The sequence below is a fragment of the Schistocerca serialis genome, unplaced genomic scaffold (assembly GCF_023864345.2).
Source record: "Schistocerca serialis cubense isolate TAMUIC-IGC-003099 unplaced genomic scaffold, iqSchSeri2.2 HiC_scaffold_1261, whole genome shotgun sequence".
Lineage (NCBI taxonomy): Eukaryota > Metazoa > Arthropoda > Insecta > Orthoptera > Acrididae > Schistocerca > Schistocerca serialis.
This window is the reverse complement of record NW_026047471.1, coordinates 8256413-8282319: the sequence shown is the minus strand read 5'-3', so window position 1 is coordinate 8282319 and position 25907 is coordinate 8256413. Positions and strand designations below refer to the sequence as shown.

The following is a 25907-nucleotide window of genomic DNA, read 5'->3' as shown; positions in this document are numbered from 1 at the left end:
AGTGTTCAACCGATTTCTCATACACAAACCGCAGTTGACCGGCGTTGCCTGGTGAAACGTTGTTGTGATGCCTCATGTAAGGAGGAGAAATGCGTACCATCACGTATCCGACTTTGATAAAGGTCGGATTGTAGCCTATTGCGATTGCGGTTTATCGTATCGCGACATTGCTGTTCGCGTTGGTCGAGATCCAATGACTCTTAGCAGAGCCGGCCGGAGTGGCCGCGCGGTTCTAGGCGCTACAGTCTGGAACCGGGCGACTGCTACGGTCGCAGGTTCGAATCCTGCCTCGGGCATGGATGTGTGTGATGTCCTTAGGTTAGTTAGGTTTAATTAGTTCTAAGTTCTCGGCGACTGATGACCTCAGGAGTTAAGTCGCATAGTGCTCAGAGCCATTTGAACCATTTGAACTGTTAGCAGAATATGGAATCGGTCGGATTAGGAGGGTAATACGGAACGCCGTGCTGGATCCCAACGGGCTAGTATCACTAGCAATCGAGATGACAGGCATCTTATCCGCATGGCTGTAACGGATCGTGCAGCCACGTCTCGATCCCTGAGTCAACAGATGGGGACGTTTGCAAGACAACAACCATCTGCACGAACAGTTCGACGACGTTTGCAGCAGCATGTACTATCAGCTCGGAGACCATGGCTGCGGTTACCCTTGACGCCGCATCACAGACAGGAGCGCCTGCGATGGTGTACTCAACGACGAACCTGGGTGCACGAATGGCAAAATGTCATTTTCTCGGATGAATCCAGGTTCTGTTTACAGCATCATGATGATCGCATCCTTGTTTGGCGACATCGCGGTGAACGCACATTGGAAGCGTGTATTCGTCATCGCCATACTGGCGTATCACCCGGCGTGATGGTATGGGGTGCCATTGGTTACACGTCTCGGTCACCTCTTGTTCGCATGGACGGCACGTTGAACAGTGGACGTTACATTTCATATGTGTTACGACCCGTGGCTCCACCCTTCATTCGGTCCCTGCGAAACCCTACATTTCAGCTGGATACTGCACGGCTGAATGTTGCAGGTCCTGTACGGGCCTTTCTGGATAGAGAAAATGTTCGACTGCTGCCTGGGCCAGCACATTCTCCAGATCTCTCACCAACTGAAAACGTCTGGTCAATGGTGGCCGAGTATCGAGCTGGTCACAATACACCAGTCACTACTCTTGATGAACTGTGGTATCGTGTTGAAGCTGCATGGGCAGCTGTACCTGTATACGCCATCCAAGCTCTGTTTGACTCAATGGCCAGGCGTATCAAGGCCGTTATTACGGCCAGAGGTGGTTGTTCTGGGTAATGATTTCTCAGGATCTATGCATCCAAAGTGCGTGAAAATGTAATCACATGTTAGTTCTAGTATAATATATTCGTCCAATGAATATCCGGTTATGATTTGCATTTCTTATTGGTGTAGCAGTTTTAATGGCCAGTAGTGTAGAAATGTTATGCGACCAGGAACATTAGCAGTACGATTAGCCGCAAACATAGTTGGACATTTCATGATTTCTACAGTCACGGAATTGAGAAGTTAGCCTATAGTTGGCAGACTGTCGTAAATAGTCCACGAGAATTATTGGTGACTGAAATCTGTATTATGTGAATCTGCATGCGAATATAAATAAAACGTAATACCCTCAAGATTGACGAACTTGTAAAGAGGCTCGAAATTTAGCGCGAACTTCAATGCAGTGGCAAGACGGAATCAATAGAGGTAATGTTACTGCTGACAGCACTGCTAAGGCAGAATTACTAAACACGGTTTTCCGAAATTCCTTCATCAAAGAAGACGAAATAAATACTCCAGAACTCGAAAGAAGAACAGCTGCCAATGCGAGCAACTTAGAGTCAGGTATACTCCGTGTAGCGAAGCAGCTTAAAACATTTCAGAAAGGCAAAGCTTCCGGTCCAGATTGTGTACCAGTGAGGTTCCTTTCAGAATATGCTGATACAATGGCTCCGCACTTAAAATCACATACAACCTCCCACTCGACGAAAGATCCGTACCTAAAGGCTGGAAAGCTGCACAAGTCACATCAGTACCAAGAAAAAAATAGAGTATTCCGCTGAATTACGGACACTTATCACTAACGTCGATTTTCTGTAGGATTTTGGAACACACACCGTGCTCGAACATTATGAATCACCTTGAAGAAAACGATTTATTGACAAATGGCCAACACGGATCCAGAAAATATTCCTGTGAAACACAACTACCTCTTAACTCTCACGAAGTAATGACAGGGGATGCCAAACTGATTCCATATTTTTAGATTTCCAGAAGGATTTTGACACCGTTCCTCAACAGCAATTTCTAATTAAAATGCGAATCTATGGGGTATCGTCTTAGTTATGTGTCTGGGTTCGTGATTTCCTGCCAGAAAGGTCACAGTTCGTAGTAAATGGCGCGAAGTCGCCGAGTAAAGCGGAAGTAACATCAGGCGTTCCCCAAGGAAGTGTTATAGGCCTTCTGCGGTTCCTGATGTACATAAACGATTTGGGAGACAATCTGAGCAGTCCTCTTGGATTGTTTGGAGATGATGCAGTCATTTACCTTCTTATAAAGTCATCAGATGATCAAAACGAATTGAGAAATGATTTAGACATGATACCTGTTGTTGTTGTGGCCTTCAGTCGGAAGACTGGTTTGATGAAGTTCTCCGTGCTATCCTATCCTGTGCAAGCAAGCCACTTTATCTCCAAGTAACTAATGCAACCTACAACCTACTGAATCTGCTTACTGTACCCATGTCTAGTTCTCCCTCTAAGATTTTTCCCCCTCACACCTCACTCCATTAATGAGTCACAGAATGTGTCCTAGAAACCGATCCTTTCTTCTAGTCGCGTTGTGCCACAAGTTTCTTTTCTCCCCAGTTCCATTCAGTACCTCCTCATTAGTTACGTGACCTATCCATCTAATATTCAGTATTCTTCTCAGCAATACATTTCAAAAGCTTCTATTCTCTTCTTGTCTACACTGTTTATCGTCCTTGTTTCAATTCCATATATGGCTACAATCCATACAAATATTTCCAGAAAAGACTTCCTGGCGCTTTCCTTGTCATTGCTAGTCTACATTTTATATCCTCTCTGCTGCAACCATCATCAGTTATTTTGCAGCTCAAATAGCACAACTCGTCTGCAAGCCGACCGCTGTGGCCGAGCGGTTCTAGGCGCTTCAGTGTGGAACCGCGCGCCGCTACGGTCGCAGGTTCGAATCCTGCCTATGGAATGGATGTGTGTTATGTCCTTGGGTTAGTTAGTTTAAGTTGTTTTAATGTTGTAGGGGACTGATGACCTCAGATGTTAAGTCCCACAGTGCTCAGACCCATTTTTTTTTCATCTTCAACTTTGTCTCATCGCCTAAACTAATTCCGTCAGATCATCTGATTTAACTCGACTACATTCCATTACTCTCGTTTTGCTTTTGTTGATGTTCATCTTATATCCTCCTTTCAAGACAATGTACATTCAGCTGAACTGCTCTTCCAAGACTTTTGCTGTCTCTGACAGAATTACGCCATCGGCGAAACTCAAAGTTTTTATTTCCTCTCCCTGGACTTGGCAGAACAGTAAGAAAATGTACCGATCTACTAAAGAGATCTCTTACAGTACGCTTGTCCGTCCTCTTCTGGAGTAACTGCATCAGGCAGGATTGACGGAGGGCATCGAAGAGTTCAACGAAAGGCAGTTCATTTTGTACTATCGCGAAATGGGGGAGAGGGTGCTACGGATGTGATACACGAATTGGTGTGGCTGCCATTAAAACAAAGGCGTTTTCCTCTGCGGCAGGACCTTCTCATGAAATTTGTCGCCAATTTTCTCTTCAGAGAGTGAAAATATTTTGTTTGTGCCCACTTACATTGGAAAAAAGATCATCGTAATAGAATAAGAGAAATCAGAGCTTTTTTTCCTTTACTGGATTTCGATTTCCCTCCGCGACCCCCCCCCCCCCCCCCCGCCCCCTACCTCCACCCCATCCCCCCAAGAGGGAGGGGGCAGGTTGGCAGCAGCACAATACGCTATTCTGCAGCCTAGAGAAAAGCTAAAAATTAGAATTAGGAGATAGAACAATAAAAGCAGGCGACAAAACGGTGACTGTTAAAAAGTGAAACAAGGCGAAAAAGTTGCGAAGAAAATACAAAAACAAAAGATCGGTGATACTGATTGAAACACATAGTAAGTAGACAGTCACAGTTAAAAAACACATCGACAGTCTGGTTTTTATTCGCAACGGTTAAAAACACACCTAGTGACAGTATGGTGGCTCGTTGTAACACTGAACACCCACTTTAAACAGCACTTTAGCGGTGACATGGAGGCTGTTGGGGGCGGGGTGGGGGGAAAAGGGGGGAGGAGAGGGAAAGAAAAAGGGGGGAGGCGATGGAGGGAGAGGACATAGAAAAGAGTGGGGCTGGGTGGACGTGAGAAGGAGTGGGGAAGGTTGTGGAGGGGAAAGCAAAAGGACTTGGGGGAGAGAAGGGAGTCAGAGAGAGGATAGGCAGGGAAAAACAAAACAGTGTGGTAGGGGGGAGGGGAGGAGAGAGAGCCTTGGAAAAGGACAGAGGGAGGGAGGGGAAGGTGAGGATCAGAGTTGAGAGGAGAGATAAATGGAGGGAGAGAGGGAACCATCCAGGAGGGGGAGTAGATGGAAGCAACCTTAGGAGAAGGATAGGGGCAACACAACGGTGAAGGTGTGGCAGAGGGCAGGGGTTGAAGAGGAGAAGAGAAATCGGGGGATGAGGGGGATCAAGTCGGCAGGAGGTGTAGAGGATGTGGATACGTTCTAGGAAAAGCAGCAGATGGGGGAAAGGAATCAGGTCATAGAGGATCCACATGGGGGATGGGAGGCATGTACCAAAGACAAGGCGGACTGCTTGGTGTTCGAGGATGTGGAGGGACACATAGAATTTGGGGGGGGGGTGGATATCCAAGTGGGACTGGCATAATGGAGGATGGGATGGATTAAGGATTTGTAGGTGTGGAGGATGGTAGAGGGGTTCAACCCCCATGTCTGGCCAGAGAGGAGTTTAAAGAGTCAGAGGCAGTTGTGGGCTTTGGATTGGATATGAGATGAGGGATCCAGGTGGGGTGACGGTCAATGGTGAGGCCAAGGTAGGGGAGGATGGGGGAGGGGCGGACAGGGAGGGCGCAGATGGTAAAAAAATCAAGGAGCCAGAAGGAGCGAGTGGTATAAGCTACAATGATTGCCTGGGTCTTGGAAGGATTGATTTTCAGGAGCCATGCAGTAAAAAGGTCAAGATGATTCTGGAGAAGGTGGTGGGACCACTGAAGGGTAGAAGCGAGGTCAAGGAAGGCGGTGTCATCGGCATACTGCAGGAGGTGTACTGGAGGGGGTGGTTGGAACATATCTGCCATGTACAGGAGGTAGAGGAGATGGGAGAGGACAGAGCCCTGGGGCACACCCACAGAGGGATGCAGCAATCAGAGTTATAGATGGTAACGTAGGAGGGGCGGTGGGAGAGACAATCATACGGACATAGTTGATAGGAAGGGCGTAGGTCTGGAGTTTAAACAGGAGAGCGGGATCCCACACGCGGTTGTAGGCCTTTTCGAGGTCGAGGAGGACAAATATGGCAGAGGAACAGAAGCTGGAGGGAGAGAAGATAAGTGAGGCGTAGGAGCTGGTCATCGGCAGAGTAGGATGGTCGAAAGCCACATTGGGTGAGAAATCAGAGCTTTTCGAGAGAGAACGGCAGAAAGTAACTTAAAGGTGGTTCGATGAACCCTCTGGCAGGCACTTAATTGCGAGTTGCAGAGTAGGCATGTAGATGCAGACGTGAACGTAAAACTTATGCACGAACATAGTATAATGTGGAAACAACGAAATACGACGAAATCCAATATGGCGTCTCCAAAGTAACGAGTGGAGGACGTCACGTGACCCGACGGGTGTAGCTTGGGCATTTTATCAGTAGTGCGGTCGGTGCGCTTGCTGGAACACAGCGGTGCGACTTACGGTCGATGTCGACGTATCCGAGCGTGGCGGGCACGCCGGCCTTGCGGCGCGGCACGGTGAGGAAGAGGCGGTCGCGCCAGACGGCGAGCCCCAGCGGCAGGTTGTTGCGCGGCTGGTAGTCGGCGCCCGCGGGCGGCCCGCCGGCCGGCCACGTCCAGTTGATCTGCCGCCACGAGAAGGCCTCGCGCAGCGCGTGCGGCCCGGCCGCGCCGCGCGCCTGCGGCGTCACCGTCGCCAGCAGCACCGCCGCCGACGTCAGCAGCGTCGCCGCCGTCGTCAGCAGCGCCGACGTCGTCATGGCGCGCCGCGTCTGCCGGCACCAGTCGCGCGCTCACTCTGCTGCAGTCGCCGTGGGCGCTTTGGAAAGCGCAGCCTTCGTCGACAAATCTGCCCGATGGCCGTCTTCATCGTGTTCTAAGCACGACGACGTCGACGAGCGGAGGCGCGAGGATGGCGGGGTAGGAGTAGGGGTTGCAGGTCGCCAGATGCGATGACGCTGACGTCTCAACTCCTACACTACTGGCCATTAAAATTGCTACACCAAGAAGAAATGCAGATGATAAACGGGTATTCACTGGACAAATATATTATACTAGAACTGACGTGTGATTACATTTTCACGCAATTTGGGTGCATAGATCCTGAGAAATCAGTACCCAGAACAACCACCTCTGGCCGTAATATCGGCCTTGATACGCCTGTGCATTGAGTCAAACAGAGCTTGAATGGCGTGTACAGGTACAGCTGCCCATGCAGCTTCAACACGATACCACAGTTCATCAAGAGTAGTGACTGGCGTATTGTGACCAGCTAGTTGCTCGGCCACCATTGACCAGACGTTATCAATTGGAGACAGATCTGGAGAATGTGCTGGCCAGGGCAGCAGTCGAACATTTTCTGTATCCAGAAAGGCCCGTACAGGGCCTGCAACATGCGGTCGTGCATTATCCTGCTGAAATGTAGGGTTTCGCAGGGATCGAATGAAGGGTGGAGCCAAGGGTCGTAACACATCTGAAGTGTAACGTCCACTGTTCAACGTGCCGTCAATGCGAACAATAGGTGACCGAGACGTGTAACCAATGGCACCCCATACCCTCACGCTGGGTGGTACGCCAGTATGGCGATGACGAATACACGCTTCCAATGTGCGTTCACCGCGATGTCGCCAAACACGGATGCGACCATCATGATTCTGTAAACAGAACCTGGATTCATCCGAAAAAATGACGTTTTGCCATTCGTGCACCCAGGTTCATCGTTGAGTACACCATTGCAGTTGCTCCTGTCTGTGATGCAGCGTCAAGGGTAACCGCAGCCGTGGTCTCCGAGCTGATAGTCCATGCTGCTGCAAACGTCGTCGAACTGTTCGTGCAGATGGTTGTTGTCTTGCAAACGTCCCCATATGTTGACTCAGGGATGTGGCTGCACGATCCGTTACAGCCACGCGGATAAGATGCCTGTCATCTCGACTGCTAGTGATACGAGGCCGTCTGGATCCAGCACGGCGTTCCGGTGTACCCTCATGAACCCATCGATTCCATATTCTGCTAAGAGTCATTGGATCTCGACCAACGGGAGCAGGACTGTCGCGGTCGCGATAGGCTACAATCCGACCTTTATCAAAGTCGGAAACGTGATGGTACGCATTTCTCCTCCTTACGCGAGGCATCACAACCACGTTTCACCAGGCAACGCCGGTCAACTGCTGTTTGTGTATGAGAAATCGGTTGGAAACTTTCCTCATCTCAGCACGTTGTAGGTGTCGCCACCGGCGTCAACCTTGTGTGAATGCTCTGAAAAGCTAATCATTTGCATATTACAGCATCTTTTTCCTGTCGGTTAAATTTCGCGTCTGTAGCACGTCATCTTCGTGGTGTAGCAATTTTAATGGCCAGTAGTGTAGAACTGTCCTTAGAGGCTGGAATACTGCACAACATGCAGAATTGCTCGACACCACTGACTGACAGTGTGATGACAAGCAAGGGCATTCGGGGTAGGGAGTGGGTGCACGAGGAGCGAAGGACGGGTGCACAAGGGGCTGATGCTGATGCCAGGATTCCGGAAATAGCCGTGGTGCACTTGGCTAGATGCGATGAGGGCAGAAAATTACTGATGCTGACGTCAGCCAAATATAACAAACACAAATACCTGAACACTGGAATGATCTCTAGGTCGGGGGCCGAGGCTATTTCGTATGCTCAGTGATCCACTACTCTAGCATTGCTGCCCGCCTCAAAATCGACAGTGCCTCTCCCGATAGTGTGGGGTGTGACTGTTAAGGTGTCCAGCACGAGTCTGTGGTATGGGTGCCACGAAACTTACTGGACGCGTGCTCTACAAAACATCTACATCTACATACATACTCCGCAATCCACCATACGGTGCGTGGCGGAGGGTACCTCGTACCACAACTAGCATCTTCTCTCTCTCTGTTCCACTCCCAAACAGAACGAGGGAAAAATGACTGCCTGTATGCTCTCTACGAGCGCTAATCTCTCTTATCTTATCTTTGTGGTCTTTCCGCGAAATATAAGTTGGCGGCAGTAAAATTGTACTGCAGTCAGCCTCAAATGCTGGTTCTCTAAATTTCCTCAGTAGCGATTCACGAAAAGAACACCTCCTTTGTTCCAGAGACTCCCACCCGAGTTCCTGAAGCATTTCCGTCACACTTGCGTGATGATCGAACCTACCAGTAATAAATCTAGCAGCCCACCTCTGAATTGCTTCTGTGTCCTCCCTCAATCCGACCTGATAGGGATCCCAAACGCTCGAGCAGTACTCAGGAATAGGTCGTATTAGTGTTTTATAAGCGGTCTCCTTTACAGATGAACCACATCTTCCCAGAATTCTACCAATGAACCGAAGACGACTATCCGCCTTCCCTACAACTGCCATTACATACTTGTCCCACTTCATATCGCTCTGGAATGTTACTCCCAAATATTTAATGGACGTGACTGTGTCAAGCGCTACACTGCTAATGGAGTATTCAAACATTACGGGATTCTTTTCCCTATTCATCTGCATTAATTTACATTTATCTATATTTAGAGTTAGCTGCCGTTCTTTACACGAATCACAAATCCTGTCCAAGTCATCTTGTATCCTCCTACAGTCACTCAACGATGACACCTTCCCGTACACCACAGCGTCATCAGCAAACAGCCGCACACTGCTATCCACCCTATCCAAAAGATCATTTATGTAGATAGAAAACAACAGCGGACCTACAACACTTCCCTGGGGCACTCCAGATGATACCCTCACCTCCGATGAACACTCACCATCGAGGACAACGTACTGGGTTCTGTTACTTAAGAAGTCTTCGAGCCACTCACATATTTGGGAACCAATCCCATAGGCTCGTACCTTAGTTAGGAGTCTGCACCGAGTCAAACGGTTTCCGTAATTCAAGGAATATGGCATCCGTCTGATACCCTTCATCCATGGTTCGCAAGATATCATGTGAAAAAAGGGCGAGCTGCTTTTCACAGGAGCGATGCTGTCTAAAGCCGTGCTGATGCATGGACAGCAACTTCTCTGTCTCAAGGAAATTCATTATATTCGAACTGAGAATATCTTGGAGAATCCTGCAACAAACCGATGTTAAGTATATCGGTCTGTAATTATGAGGATCCGTCTTTCTACCGTTCTAATATACAGGCGTCACCTGCGCTTTATTTCCAGTCGCTCGGGACTTTACGTCGACCTTTGCGTTGCTAAAAATGGCTAAAAACCTTCAAGTGTGTAATTTCCACATTCGTTTGTTCTGTTGGCGTTGTAACTATCAGCCGCACTGTGTCAGTTACGGAGTCAACAGACATGGGCTTGTTCCATGTTCGACTCACGGTCCGTCACGCAGTTTAAATCAGCCAGCTCTGAAATCCCGACCCAACGTGTTCGGAAGCCCGCCAGAGCGCGTGGACCTAGACCGCAGCCGCGAATCGGCGCTCCTAATATTTGCGACCGCTGCGCTCACCGCCTCGGCGCTAGTCACAGGCCACACACGACGCGCCTGCCTACCGGCGCCTGTTTCCACGCTACAAGGCTAGCAACTCAGGGGCCCGGACCTCCGTTGTGCTTCGGCTGGGGCTCTCGTATCATTCCTTGTACCAGGTGTATAAGTATGAAACCGGAATTTGGTTGCAATAATTACATGTCTGTTGTTTGAAACTGATAAACAATATTTTATTCAAAATAGTCTCCATTGCTATTTATACAGTTCTCTCCCACCTCTTCGGCAGGCCATGAACGCCACGCAAAAAAAAGAACAGTTCTTCTTTTGAAGCGAACCAGTGAGGGAGCGGCTTTCGTACCTTTTCACACAAATTGAAGCGTTGTTCAGCGACAGCTGTCCCAGTGATGCAAACAGATGATAATCGAACCGAGCCAAGTCTGGAGAATAAGACGGATGTCCTAGTATGACCCAACTGAACGCCTCGATCGTTTACCTGGCGCGTTTTGCTGTGTGATGGGGCGTCATCATAGAGCAATATGACTCTGTGTTGCCTTTTTCCATATTCCGGTCGTTTTTCACTTAATGCTCGATTAAATCGATCATTTGCTGTTGGTAGCGAGCAGTGTTAACGGTTTCTCCAGGTGTTAGCAGCTCATAATAGATGACAACTTTCTGATCCCACCAAACATAGAGCACTGTCTTCTTTTCAAAGCGGTTTGGTCTTGCAGTGGATGTCAACGATTTACGACCGTTAGGATTCTCAGTTTTCACTACATGTCAGTATTCGGTGGAGAAACGACTTTCTTCTCTATCTGGCGAGCATAATTTCACAAGTGGTCTTTCGATTTGCTTTCTACCTTTCATTCAGTTCATGCGGAACCCATTCTCCTACTTTCTGCACCTTTCCCATACCTTTCAACCGAAGAGAAACGGTTTTTGCGTCACATTCAGTTGTTCCGCGAGTTCCTGTAGAGTTTGGGTATCATCTTCATCCAATAAGGCCTGCAATTCGTTGTCTTCGAACTTGTTTCGGTGGTTTCTCGCGCAAGTCGTTTCTCACGTCAAAATCACCACTTTTGAACTGTTTGCACTACTCGAAACACTGTGTTTTCCCAAGAGCGTGTTCGCTTTGACAAGCATTCGATGCGATTCTGGAGCAATTTACTTCAAATGAGAATAGAAAACCAATGCTGTCCGCAAATCGTAGTTCGTAGGCACAAAACTCGACACGTTTACGGGTTTCAAACAGGTACCGATGTATGGAGCTTGTTTTACTGTGTGTTAACATTTGTTGTCAGGCGTTACATGAAGCAGATGACGCCGGTGACGCGGTCTCACGGGTGCTACCCGACGTCCAGCACCATCTATAGGGAAATTCCGTTTCCATACTTCTACATTTGGTATGCAGCGTTCCTCGATTCCAAATGTCGCTACGTCTGGGCTCTCGACTTCGGTTTACGCTCCGGACTTGTCACTCTATCCTGTTGTTGGTCGTCCATCGCTGTCGTTGTCTCTCGTATTTTTCGGCGACTCACCGCCAACGCTCTCGGCGGGTCGGCCACGGTTTCCTGGTAGTGTCCGATGACAGTAACTATACCAGGAATTTTCCAATTATTGCGCACTCAGCTGTGGAGAGAGAATTCATTCTGGACTCAGGAAATTGTCCATAAGGAGTTTGTTTCATTTGGTCATATAGTCACAGGAAACTGCTACTGCGATGTTTTGAAGAGATTGAGGGAATATGATACACGCAAACGGCCTGACAGATTGAACAGCAAAGACTGGTTGCTGCACCATGATAATGGACCTGAACGCACCATGCTCATTCTGACGTACCTCGTGAAAAAGAAAACCTCCAAGTGTCCCCCCCCCCCCCCCCACGCACCTTTCTGATCTAGCTAAAAAGAGAGAGAAAAAAGAAAAAAACAGCTTCAAATGTCCCCCACGTACCTTACTGATCTAACTCCTTACGATTTCGTCCTCTTCATGAAAATGAAACTGAAGTTGAAAGAGTCGCGTTTCGACTCCATAGAAGAGAATCAAGCGAAATTGCAATTAATTCTGAATACGATTCAGTCAACAGAACTCTATCGTTGCTGCCAACAGGGGGAAAATCGCTGGAAGTATTCCATACACCAGGAATACTCGGAAGGACATGTGTAAATTAAAATTTACTGTAAGGTTTATGATTTCTACGACGTTTTTTATTAAAATTTTGCTAGCCCCATCTTACGTAGTAGTTCTTATCGCATTCATGAGATCTGCACTTGCAGCTGGTTACGGCGGAGGTTCGAGTCCTCCCTCGGGCATGGGTGTGTGTGTTTGTCCTTAGTATAATTTAGGTTAAGTAGTGTGTAAGCTTAGGGACTGATGACCTTAGCAGTTAAGTCCCATAAGATTTCACATATATATATATATATATATATATATATATATATATATATATATATATATAGAGAGAGAGAGAGAGAGAGAGAGAGAGAGAGAGAGAGAGAGAGAGAGAGATCTGCACTGTTGATTTCCACTGTGCGTCGACCAGATGTGACATCTGACAACTATAGTTCTAATAACCTCGCAGAAAGTGTTGTCATTACTAAAATATTACAGGACTGTGAACGCAAGTAAACAGGAAATAATATATGAAGGGGAGCCTTGATGGAAGACAGCTGTCTACGGCTATAGGTAATGGAAATTAGAGGAAGAGACCTCCTGATGAACTGCTTTCTGAAAAAATACAAAGAGTATGCTGCAATCTGGCAAATAAACTATCACTGAACTGTCCAGAGCTATGAAACTCTAGGGACTACTATGAAACACGTTTCTGGCGCAGAGGCCGAAATTCTGGAATAGTGTCATGAGAGAGGCGACTGAGATTAGGTTGCATGAAAACATCAATCGAGATGCCCGGTACACAGTTAGCAATGTTTGGGATTCTGCCTCAGGCCAGGAGTTCCTTGCAGGGTGGGGGAGTGGCCATGTACGTAAAAAACAGTATTCCATTTGAGTCCATAGACGTATCATGGCACTGCACTGAACAGATATTTGAATGTTGTGCAGGGACAGTTGAATTTAGTGAAACTATACTTTTAGTTGTTGTTGATTATAGGTCCCTGACTCTGACTTCAGAGTATTTCTACTTAAGCTAGAGAGGGTTCTTCAAAAATGGTTAAAATGGCTCTGAGCACTATGAGACTCAACTTCTAAGGTCATCAGTCCCCTAGAACTTAGAACTACTTAAACCTAACTAACCTAAGGACATCACACACATCCATGCCCGAGGCGGGATTCGAACCTGCGACCGTAGCGGTCGCGCGGTTCCAGACTGTAAGAGGGTTCTTGATTCACTTTACAGGAAGTATCAGAAATTAGTTGTATATAGTGACTTCAATATTAATTTTGTATATGATGGTGCAAGAAAAAGGATGGTGGTAGATCTCCTAAATTCAAATGATCTGATGCAGACTGCGTTTTTTCCAATTAGGGTGCAGGGGAACAGTAGCGTAGCCATAGACAATATTTTTATTCATGATGAGCATTCTGTTAGACCGGCCGCTGTGGCCGGTGAGGTTAGTTAGGTTTAAGTAGTTCTAAGTTTAGGGGACTGATGACATCAGATGTTAAGTCCAATACTGCTCAGAGCCATTTGAACCATTTTTTGAAGACATGCTCTTTAAAATTAGAACCTTTTAGATAAGCACCAAAACTCTGTGTCACCAGTTTCAGGTTGTAGCTCTCCGTAAAGACAGGACTAGGTGATTTGTAATGTTTCAATAAGGTGATGTTAAACAGGCTTGAAGTATTTCATAAAATGCATATTAACCATCCGCTGTTTATTTGTCCACACGGTTTCAGTATTAACTGTGATGTCACCGCCAGACACCACAATTGCTAAGTGGCAGCCTTTAAATCGACCGCGGTCCTTTAGTATACGTCGGACCCGCGTGTCGCCACTATCAGTGATTGCAGACCGAGCGCCGCCACACGGCAGGTCTAGTCTAGAGAGACTCCCTAACACTCGCCCCAGTTGTACATCGACTTTGATAGCGATGGTTCACTGTCTACATACGGTCTCATTTGCAGAGACGACAGTTTAGCATTGCCTTCATCTACGTCATTTGCTACGACCTAGCAAGGCGCCATATTCAGTTACTATGTCTTCTGAACAGATAATATTGTGACTCACGTACCGTCAAGAGCGACATTCATCGCTAATGGATTAAAGTTAAGTATCAAACTAATTACGTCCGCTTTCTGAATTCTCATTCCTTGTCATGTTCCAGACCTCACGTCAGTACAATTCTTACCTCCTCACGCTATCCTGCTTGAGCTAAAACGCGTGCATTTCGGCCTCCACTCATAACACGGTGTTGGCTCTTCTGCTAACACAGGATGTAGGGTACATCAGAGTACTTAAAAGCATCCCATATTCCTTTGTAGCTTAACAGTATCGAAATTACCCAGAGAAACTGTACAAATCATGTCAGGTGTTTGCACAATTGCTTTTAACTAATCTATTGTATCCTGCATCCGGATGGTGGTTGATAACTGAAACAGTAGGTGACTGATGGGACAAATAAGCCAGGTGACTATCTGGGGAGCGGCTGCTGCGTGTTGATAGCCGCTGGCCTGACCAGCCGCCGCCCTAGTCGCATTCTCAGCGCGACTGGCCGCTGTCCAAGATGTCTCGCAGCCGCCGAGCTGGCTGCAACCGGTGCGTGCTGGCGTGTGCGCGAGTGTCGGTACACAAAGCGCTCGCAGAGCACAACTCTCTCAGACTTCCTACCTACTCATGTAACTGCCACGGAGACGGCATTTAATTATGTTACACACCTGGCTCACAGACGTAACTAGGGTCTTTCTACCACTTGAGCAAAAATCATATCTGCAGCAGCATATACGGCATGAATGCTCGTTACTAAATATTATCGTAAGTGTGTGTGGAGAAAAGTCTGTCAGTCTTGCCCGGTGTGTTTCTCCTTACGCGCGGTGGGAATGCTGAGGTCAGTTTCAGTGGCACCGATGTTCCTCCCGCTTCTACACTGAGGTGTCGAAAGTCACGGATAGCGACACGCAGGTATACGGATGGCGGCATTATCGCGTGCCCAAGATACACTACTGGCCATTAAAATTGCTACACCAAGAAGAAATACAGATGATAAACGGGTATTCATTGGGCAAATATATTATACTACAACTGACATGTGATTACATTTTCACGCAGGTTGGGTGCATAGATTCTGAGAAATCAGTACCCAAAACAACCACCTCTGGCCGTAATAACGGCCTTGATACGCCTGGGCATTGAGTCAAACAGAGCTTGGATGGCGTGTACAGGTACAGCTGCCCATGCAGCTTCAACACGATGACGCAGTTCATTAAGAGTAGTGACTGGCGTATTGTGACGAGCCAGTTGCTCGGCCACCATTGACCAGACGTTTTCAATTGCTGAGAGATCTGGAGAATATGCTGGCCAGGGCAGGTCGAAGATTTTATGTAGCCGGAAAGGCCCGTACAGGATCTGCAACATGCGGTCGTGCATTATCCTGCTGAAATGTAGGGTTTGGCAGGGATCGAATGAAGGGTAGAGCCACGGGTCGTAACACATCTGAAATGTAACGTCCACTGTTCAAAGTGCCGTCAGTGCGAACAAGAGGTGACCGAGACGTGTAACCAATGGCACACCATAGCATCACGCCGGGTGATGCGCTAGAATGGCGATGACGAATACACGCTTCCAATGTGCGTTCACCGCGATGTCACCAAACACGGATGCGACCATCATGATGCTGTACACAGAACCTGGATTCATACGAAAAAATGACGTTTTGCCATTCGTGCACCCAGGTTCGTCGTTGAGTACACCATCGTAGGCGCTCCTGTCTGATGCAGCTGCGTCAAGGGCAACCCCAGCCATGGTCTCTGAGCTGATAGTCCATACTGCTGCAAACGTCGTCGAACTGTTCGTGCAGATGGTTGTTGTCTTGCAAACGTCCCCATCTGTTGACTCAGGGATCGAGACGTGTCTGCACGATCCGTTACAACCATGCGGATAAGATTCCTGTCATCTCGACTGCTAGTGATACTAGGCCGTTGAGATCCAGCACTGCGTTCCGTATTACCCTCCTGAAGCCACCGATTCCATATTCTGCTAACAGTCATTGGATCTCGAACAACGCGAGCAGCAATGTCGCGATACGATAAACTGCAATCGCGATAGGCTACAATCCGACCTTTATCAAAGTCGGAAACGTGATGGTACGCAGTAGTTCTCCTCCTTACACGAGGCATCACAACGTTTCACCAGGCAACGCCGGTGAATTGCTGTTTGTGTATGAGAAATCGGTTGAAAACTTGTCTCATGTCAGCACATTGGATGTGTCGCCACCGGCGTCAACCTTGTGTGAATGCTCTGATAAGCTAATCATTTGCATATCACAGCATCTTCTTCCTGTCGGTTAAATTTCGCTTCTGTAGCACGTCATCTTCGTGGTGTAGCAATTTTAATGGCCAGTAGTGTATAAGACGACAGCATTTTGACGCAGCCGTCATTTATACTCAGGTGACACATGTGAAAAAGTTTTCGACGTGATTATGGCCGCACGAAGAAAATTAACAGACTTTTAACACGGGACGGAAGTTGTAGCTAGACGCATGGGACATACCATTTCGAAAATCGTAGGTAGAGCCACAGTATCAAAAGTGTACGGAGAATACCAAATTCCAGGCATTACCTCTCACGAAGGACAACGCAGTGACCGACGGCCTTCACTTAACGACCGAGAGCACCGGCGTTTGCTTAGAGTTGGCCGTTAACAGACAAGAAACACTGCGTGAAATAACCACAGAAATCAGTGTTGAACGTACGACGAACGAATTCGTTAGGACAGTAAGGGGAAATTTAGCTTTAACAGGCTATGCAGCAGACGACCGACAAGAGTCCCTTTGCTAACAGCACGACTTCGCCTGCAGTGCCTGTTCTGCGCTCGTGTCCGTATCAGTTGGGCCCTAGTCGAATGGAACCGGTCAGATGAGTCCCGATTTCAGTTGGTAACAACTGATGATGGGGCTGGAGTGTGGCACAGACCTCACGAAGCCATGGACCCAAATTGTCAACAAGGCACTGTGTTTACAGGGAATGGACTGAATTCTCTGATCCAACGGAACCGATCTTTGACTGTAAATTGTTATGAAATTACAATCAAATCAATACCATCAGCTGCTGACAGGCGTTGATATACATCAACGGGGACAGTTGAAAATGTGTGCCTCGACCGGGACTCGAACCCGGGATCTGCTACTTACATGGCAGACGCTCTATCTATCTGAGCCACTGAGGGCACAGAGGATAGTGCGACTGCAGGGATTTATCGCCGGTACGCTTCTCGTGAGACCCACATTCTCAACTTATAGTCCACACACTACATTCGTAGTGCCCCTGCCATTATACCCATTACTCGCGGCAAACAATCCACCGAGTCCCGTAAATCGTGTGCAGCCGCACTGAAGGAGGTCACCAGCCGGTTAGCCTTAAACGATATGAAGATGGCATCTGTTCTTTCGGACGTCTTCATATCGTAAATTGTTATGTACGGCTACTTGGAGAACCTTTGCAGCCATTCATGGATTTCATGTCCTCAATCAACGGTAGAATTTTCATGGGTGGCAATGCGACATGTCACCGACCCACAGTTGTTTGCAACTGCTTTGAAGACTATTCTGGACAGTTCGAGTGAATGGTTAAGCCACTCAGATCGTCCGACATGTATACGACTGAACATTTATGGGATATAATCGACAGGTCAGTTCGTGCACAAAATCCTTCAGTGCCAACACTTTCGCAATTATGGACGGCTTCAGAGGCAGCAAGGCTGAATATTTCTGCAGGGAACTCCCAACGATTTGTTAAGTCCATGGCACGTACAACTGCTGCACTGCGCTGGGCAAAAGGAAGTCCGACATGATTTCAGGCGGTATCCTGCGACTTTCGCCACCGTAGCGTAAATGAAGGATGGCAGAATATTTAATTTCGTCGATTAGGTCATTGCAGATCATGGCCGAATAGGACAAGGAAACCGAGTCCTCCTGAAAAAAACTACTCTTTCACCCTAATCGAGTCAGGAAAACCACAGAAAATCGAAATCAGGATGGCCGGAAAGTTGTATGAACGTATATCTTCCTCAATGATATACAAATAAAATAAGAACAATTTTTTTTTCTTGTGATGTTTTTCGTTTTAGATGTGCGGAGTATGAAGGTAAGCAGGCTTAGGAAAATTCTAATTTCTGATTGGAAAAATTGTCAAAATTGTCCCACAAATAAATCTAAGTTAGTTCCAAGTTCCCGGCGCGACCACAGTTTTCGGGTAGTTTCCCTTGGTTCTCAGTTTGATGCTGGAACTGGAAGTCCTTGTTAAATAGATAATGTTTCGGCTCACCAGTGTATGTCCAGAAAAAAATACCAGAGCTTAGAGTGTCTATGTAGACTCTCCCGGCGTGTTAGTATATTAAATTCTTGTCGTGTTTCCAGCCGGATCAAACTGTCATCTGAGCACAATATTTGAGCGGTCCGCCTGGCCGCCATCATCAGCTGAGAAAAGCTACGCTGCTCTCGCCGATAACTTGTAACACTCGCTAACGACTGCACCTTTACATACATCGTAAGTACAGCAACGCATGCGCTAGATACTGTGTGCACGCGCTCAGTCACTCCTGCTGCCCCCAGGCGCAAAAAGAGTTGCAGCGCCTCCGGTGGTGAATACTGTTGAAAACGATGTATCGTTACAAATGATTATTCATAGCCGGCCGATTCAGATGTCGTTGTTTCTGCATGTCTGATAAAACAGGATTCCACGTTTCCCTTAGTGGGTATCCATTGTCACGATTAATGATATTATCTGCTAATCTGATTTCAACAGATTCTTTTAAAACACAATCCCAATATCGTGAAACATTTGAAACTACTTGCGTCTCATTGTATAGCATCCTTTGTCCCTCTGTAAGGCAATGCTCAGCCACCGCAGATTTATCTGGTTGTAATAATCGCGTATGGCGATGATGTTCAATACACCTGTCGTTGAGGTACGAATAGTTTGTCCAATGTAAAATTTTCCCACACTCATACGGTATTTTGTAAACGCCAGACTTCCTCAAACCTAAATCATCTTTGACAGAGCCAAGAAGTGCTCGAATCTTAGCTGGCGGACGAAAAACATATCTGATCTCGCATTTCTTCAAAACTCTACCTATATTGGCGGACACATTCCCAGCATACGGAAGAAAACCCACAGACCTAAAGATGTCTTCAGAAGGTTCAGGTAGAGTTAAAAACTCAAAAGCACTTCGAATTTGTCGGTCCTTATAGCCGTTATTATTGAACACGTCCTTAAGATGTTGCAGCTCCTGTGGTAAATTTTCAGCATCCGTGACAGCATATGCTCGTTTAACCAAGATCCGAAGAATTCCTGTACGTTGAAAAGGTGGATGGCAACTGGTAGCATGTAAATACCTGTCGATATGAGTCGGTTTCCTGTAAACACTGTATCCAAAAGTTCCGTCTTCTTTTCTGTAAACTAGTACATCCAAAAAGGTAACTTTCTGCCCCCCCCCCCCCCCTATTCAATTTCCATCGTGAATTTGATGTTCGGATGAAAGTTAAAATGGTCCAATAATTGGTGCAAAGAGTCTATTCCATGTGGCCAAACAAGAAACATATCATCAACATATCTCAGAAAACACGAAGACTTCAAAAATGATGTTTTCAGGGCCATATCCTAAAAGTCCTTCATAAAAAGATTAGCGACTATGGGGGATAAAGGACAAACCATAGCCACACCGTCGGTTTGTTCAAAACTTCAAGAGGGACCCGAGTAAAAAGTGACACCACATCAAAAATAACAAGTAAATCAGAGGGACCAAGACGAAGCAATTTTAAACACTGAATAAAATCCATGGAGTTAAGAATATGGTGTTCACATTTACCCATATGAGAGCTGAGAACCGACGCTAAATATTTTGCCACGTCGTAAGTTGGTGCCCCAAAATTAGAAACAATAGGGCGCAATGGGACCCCATCCTTATGGATCTTTGGCAAACCTTATAATCTAGGTGAAACGGTCGCACCAGGACGTAGTTTTCTGGTAGTGTCCTCAGGTAAGGAACTCTTCTTCAGGAGAGAAATCGTAGTCCGTTTTATGCGATCCGTGGGATATGACGGATCCTTAAGTAAATCATACATCATATTCAATATCTGCCTTTGAGATTGAAACGGTCGCATTACCTTTATCCGCTGGTAAAATGAACAGTTCAGGGTCCTCTCTAATAGACAGAATGGCTGCTCGTTCAGCTGAAGAAATGTTATTTTGTGGAGGCCGAGCCCGACGCAAAAGGTGAGAAACCTCCTGTCTAATCTCTTCTGCCTGTTCTTCCGGAAGATGAAACACAGCTTGCTCAACAGAAGAAATGAATTCCATGGTGGGAATGCTTCTAGGCGTGCGTGCGAAGTTTAAACCTTTTTCCAACACTGAAACCGTGACGTCATCCAGTTCCTTACTTGTAAGATTAATCACAGTCCGTCGACAAGTATCATTTCCCGGTATCAAGTGTTGACGACAAAGACGTTGAAATTTAGAGCACTGCCTACTAGAAGCACTCTTGTGCAACCAATCTGATAAAGCCCAGGAAGAGAGATCAACCCACTCCCAAGATATTGTAGACAGCAGTGAAGAAATCTCTAAGTGAAGATAAAGTAAATCTTTGGATATAATATCCAATCGTCTACAAGTAAAACGTATTTGAGCAGAGCTTAGACTATGTATCGATTCATTTATGCACAGAGCTTTCTTTTTTATATCTTTTATCTTTGAGCGAGTCGTTGTAGAAGAGCGGCATCACTCATTTAGATTCAAACAAGTTGACAGCACGGCACAATATCTTCTACAATATTTTACACAGTATCGTTATTAGTAGATCTGTAAGGATCGCAGTGTCTGCGCATAAACAGTGGCGGTCCGGAGACTTTCCGACTTCGTAAATTCAGAAATATAGATCCCAGACACTAAGAAAAGGCCATTCAGTGCGCCTACGTAGCGTCTGTCATTGGGCGCACAATGTGATGTAACTGGCTTCAGACGTGCGAAGCTCACCCTGTGAAGTAAGTGGAGGAATTTACGGGTCAACAGCAGGTTCAACAACAGTGGAAAATGTACCGGACTGCAAGGAATTCACGAAAATACTCTGGGCGAAACAGCATCGTGACAGATTCAGGTTACTGGAGTAAATAAGTGAAGGAAATAAATAACATCCACATTCGGAGCAGACATTCCCAGCCACCTACAAAGCTGTTTGATTGCAGTGGACGAAGCCTTTCGTTAAAAGTCGTTCTTCACATCATTTATTTTTGTACGATGTTTGAACCGCTAAAGTAAAGCAGAACATTCTGTACCTGAGTTATGGAGTGCTAATCATAGTACAGCCTTGGCTGGCGATCTGTAGGTGTATGTGCATAGTGGTCCAATCACGGGTCACTAGTTTGGTGGAAACACACTCCAGTGATCGCTAGACAAAACCATTCTGTTCTGTTTCGTGTGCGTACTCGTTCTGGATCTCCATTCTTTTTGGGACTGCTTTGAGGATATTGTGAGTATTGAGTTGATGTTCCGAAGATCATTCCCATACTGTAATCTACAACAGTTATGCTGAGGATGTGGCTATGCTACCGCAACTTGGCGTAATATTTTGTTTGGAATACTTTCAGGGCTATATGTGTTCATTCAGTCATGTCCAGATTTAACATCCGTTATTAAAACAGAGAGATGTTGTTCCATGTTCACTGAACTATATCGATATTTCAATTGCCCATCCTTGAAATTAGAGTATGACATTCATCACTTTCCCATTGTTCTGATATTTTGTCGAGTATTTTAATGTGTATGGAGTGTCCTTTCATTCTCTTTCCACGTGGTCCATCAAAGGACTGATGTAATTTTTGTGGTGTCACCGCCAGACACCACACTTGCTAGGTGGTAGCTTTAAATCGGCCGCGGTCCATCAGTACATGTCGGACCCGCGTGTCGCCACTGTGTGATCGCAGACCGAGCGCCACCACAAGGCAGGTCTCCAGATACGGACTAGCACTCGCCCCAGTTGTACGGACGACGTAGCTAGCGACTACACTGACGAAGCCTCGCTCCTTTGCCGAGCAGATAGTTAGAATAGCCTTCAGCTAAGTCAATGGCTACGACCTAGCAAGGCGCCATTAGTAACATTGCATGTATCTAAAGAGTCTCACTTGTATCGCCACAATCTCCAGATGTACCAAAAGGATGGATTAAAGTTAAGTATTCCAGAAGCTACGTACTTTTCTTTATAGCATTCAATACGTATCCTGTTTCAGACCTCACGCCATCCTGCTTTAGCTAAACGCGTGCCTTTCGGCTTCCTCTCATTGTGTCTAGGCTGTCTTGTCTAGACACAACAATTTTGTTCTTCCCACTGTTTATTGAGTCAATGATTAATAGGAACGAATTGTCCTGAAGTACTTTCAGTTTATTCGCATCGCCTAGTCATTTAGAAAGCTCACCCTAGTTCTACGCTATTTCCATATGCTCTAACATTTTTTAAGGGAGACAGTATCTGGTCTGAGGAGAAGTTATCACGCACATTCTACCTTCAGCGGAATTATTACTAAAAAAAGAGCTGCCAAAATGTTCTGAATTAGTTGCATGCATACTACGGCCAGTAAGGTAAGTCAGAGTTGACGAGACTTCAAGACTTCACATTGCTCCCGACTATGTTAGACGTGACTATTTTATTCCATGTTCTGTCTGTGAACAGCATTAGGCTTACAAAGTGTGGTCTCACACCCTCGTTGCACGTAATCTGCTTATAAGGGATTTCATAAGCTCACTTGCAGATCACGCCAGGAAGTCAGAGAGAGTGTAACTATGGTTCTGCATTCATTCAAATATTTGTTCAGGCTCCCCTTTATTTTTCATTGCGCAATGAGAGCTTTTCCTACTTCTGAACATCTCAGTTAAATAGAGGTCAGATAGCATAAGTGATTATTCTTGAGTCAAAATATCGTATAAAAGGGAATATTTTCAGGGCAGTTTACTGCAATCACTCCTCTTACGTACTAAGTTTACTTCTAAAAACAGGAGGCTTTCAGTGTTGATCGAAGACATCAGGGAATCTTCCTGGTGATGTGAGGGATGATACAAGCTGTATGAACTTATATGTTGTTAGTAGATAATAATGCCGCAATGAGTCATCTGGCTTGCTACATCAAGTCGAGCTTCTGGACGACCAGGTTTCATTGTTTCCTCATCACCTTAACGATGGGCGTAAGATTAACAGCCTTGTGTTCCTGAATAGCCATATGATCCTGTACGTGACATTAACAGTAACTGCTTAACATTCAGAACTCTTACACACCTGAAAGGACTCATAAAGTACAGGGCTTTGAATCCCAATACAAATATCTGGAACAGCCTTGAACAACACGCCAAACATCAGAAAAGACGAACACGCCATTCGGCCTACTTGAGCGGGTTGTTTATGTCTCCTCGTGCAATCCATGCTGCGGGGAATCAGTGTTGTTTTGCGCACTCGCAGATGTGATGCGCGTTCATGGTGACGGTTTTTTCATCCAGTGAACTTAATTATGTTGTGTTACGGTCGGTCAGTAGGTTGACGTTATCGAGCAACTAGAGTACTGAAAGACAAAGAAACGATCCCCTGCGACCACGCCAATTTTTAGACGGGAATCCTTCACGAGCAGTCAGCAGTTGAGACTAATTCAATTATAAGAGGCAGTCGAGATGCAACTGTTTATGGTTTCCAAGTCAGAGAGCTTGAAGCTAAAAAGGTTCTCAGTATATTCAGAGCGCACTGAGTTTATCACTTTCTTCTTCCAACCAATGTTTTCGTTACTACCACTCTCCTGCTGAAACAAATGAACAATGCTGTTTTAAAACTTAAAACCTTCTGAAGTAGACCAGACAACAGATTTCTCAAAAATAAGTCAGCTATTGCACTGGTCAACTCAGTAACCTCGAATAGGAGTAAGCTGATTGAACCCTGATGTAGAAGAATTTTTCGTCAGTAATATTTAGTCACGTTGGTGGTGTACAGCTGTTGTAGATCACCAGATCACGTACTAATGTTCGATATTGCTCCTCAATCTTTTATTGTGTGAGAACGTGAAGCTGTTGAGAGGTTCCATTTGTTAAATGGGACTGTTAAGCTTGGAATTCCTCTTAGTGTAGGTCAACATGAATAGGGTATGTGGCTGCAGTTTCCTACCTAATAGTCTTATTTGATACTCATCCATGACAAACATGTATGTATCACGTCCATGTATCAGGTCGGACGAAAGCAACGACAAACCACCTACACTACGACCTCATCCAGAACAGCAAACTGGACGCATGTGTCAGTGGTGGGTTAAGCTTTGGCTGATGGAACAACTGATACGTGTATGACTTTCTGGCTGCTAATGTGGAGAGAGGTAATTTTAATGCACCTCTGGATAGCCTGGATGTCTCCCTCAGAAGGAATTCACACCATTTCACGGCGTTGTGGCGTACAGGTATCACTACACGATAATTTAACACAATGTTTCTTGAAAAGAGTGACAAGAGGAACATCAATAACAGTAAAACAAGTGGTGACTGAGGTCACTACAAATCGTTACAGCAGTCACCATTTGAAAGGAGCCGAACACCCAACTGTTGGAAAGGTGGTGCCCAAGCTGTCACTGCTTGGAATTAACGGTGAGTGGCTTGCTTGGCGAGCTTCAAGGGTTTCTGTGGATTGTAATTCACTACCATGATTACATAGAACCTTATTGTGGGTAGTGAGCAAATTGTTAGCTGTAGAGTGTCTTGCTTTATTACAGGCGCAAGTAATGATATTCATTGTTCTATTCAAAAGCTCATCAGCAAGTACATGAAAATTTAGTTTTTTGGTGTGTGATTCACCTGTTCACTCAGATCATTGAATTGCCTTGTTTCGAGTGAACTTTTGCATTGATTCATTAACCCATCTGTTACACGTTATTTGATGGGCAAATTATATAATTACAATATGTGAATTTTAGGCCATCACTTAGCTCATTTCTGTTGTGTAAAGGAAAGTTGATCAAATGTGGCCTTTGACTGGTAATAGGCAATAGACAGTTGTGCAAGGCCGTTGGAGTTATAATATTTAAACCTCATCTTCAAGGTTGATTAGAAAGCTTGAAGGTGGCATGCACTGTGCATGAACTGATTTCTAATATTGGTTTGTCTTACAGGTTAAAACGTGATTGTTCTAGCTTTCAGTAAATCATCTATTAAAATTAGGGAAATCTGTTCTGGGAGTCTACTGTCACCACTTTTTTACCCATCTAGTAGATAATGAGTTCAGTGAGTAAGCATTATTTAATTTAATGATGGATACCACTGATAGTGGGCGCCTTTGAGTCACATTAAGTCGTCTTTACTGGATTGTCTTTCATGTACCAGTGTTTGCTAAACCTGAGTTAGGCTCTTTTCTATCTTCAGGTCGTGAATCATAAACGTTACTTTTTTTCTTCTGCTGCTTCATAGGGTTTCTAATACCACTATTTGCTATTTGGCTGTTTAAATAAAATTTTTTGAAGTGTGGCTAGCTCCACCATGAACTATATCTAAACTTTAAAAAATTAGTGTCACTGTTTATTGTAAAGGAGTAATTTCATCATTTGCTCTTTCTGCCCATTTTTTAAAAATTTTCTGTGGACAGTTAAAGAGTTATTCTACCATCAATTTTTTTTAGTCCCTTTAAAATTTAATGTGATGGACTATGAATTATTTAAAAAATAAATTAATTTCATTCACCTCAAATTTATGTGATGAGTTAAGAAGAAGTCTGTTTTTTAATGGGACTCTGACAATTGTCTAAACCTATTCATCCATTCCAATTATTGTTCGAA

General features: G+C 45.7%; 1 protein-coding gene across 1 annotated transcript in view; it reads right to left on the bottom strand.

Moving 5' to 3' along the window:
- LOC126438147 (L-dopachrome tautomerase yellow-f2-like) overlaps window positions 1-25907 on the bottom strand; it is a 98918-nt gene that overhangs the window by 38422 nt on the left and 34589 nt on the right. The window contains exon 2 of the mRNA XM_050090523.1: window positions 5999-6308. Within this exon, the coding sequence (XP_049946480.1) occupies window positions 5999-6308 (310 nt within the window). The remainder of the gene's footprint in view (window positions 1-5998; window positions 6309-25907) is intronic.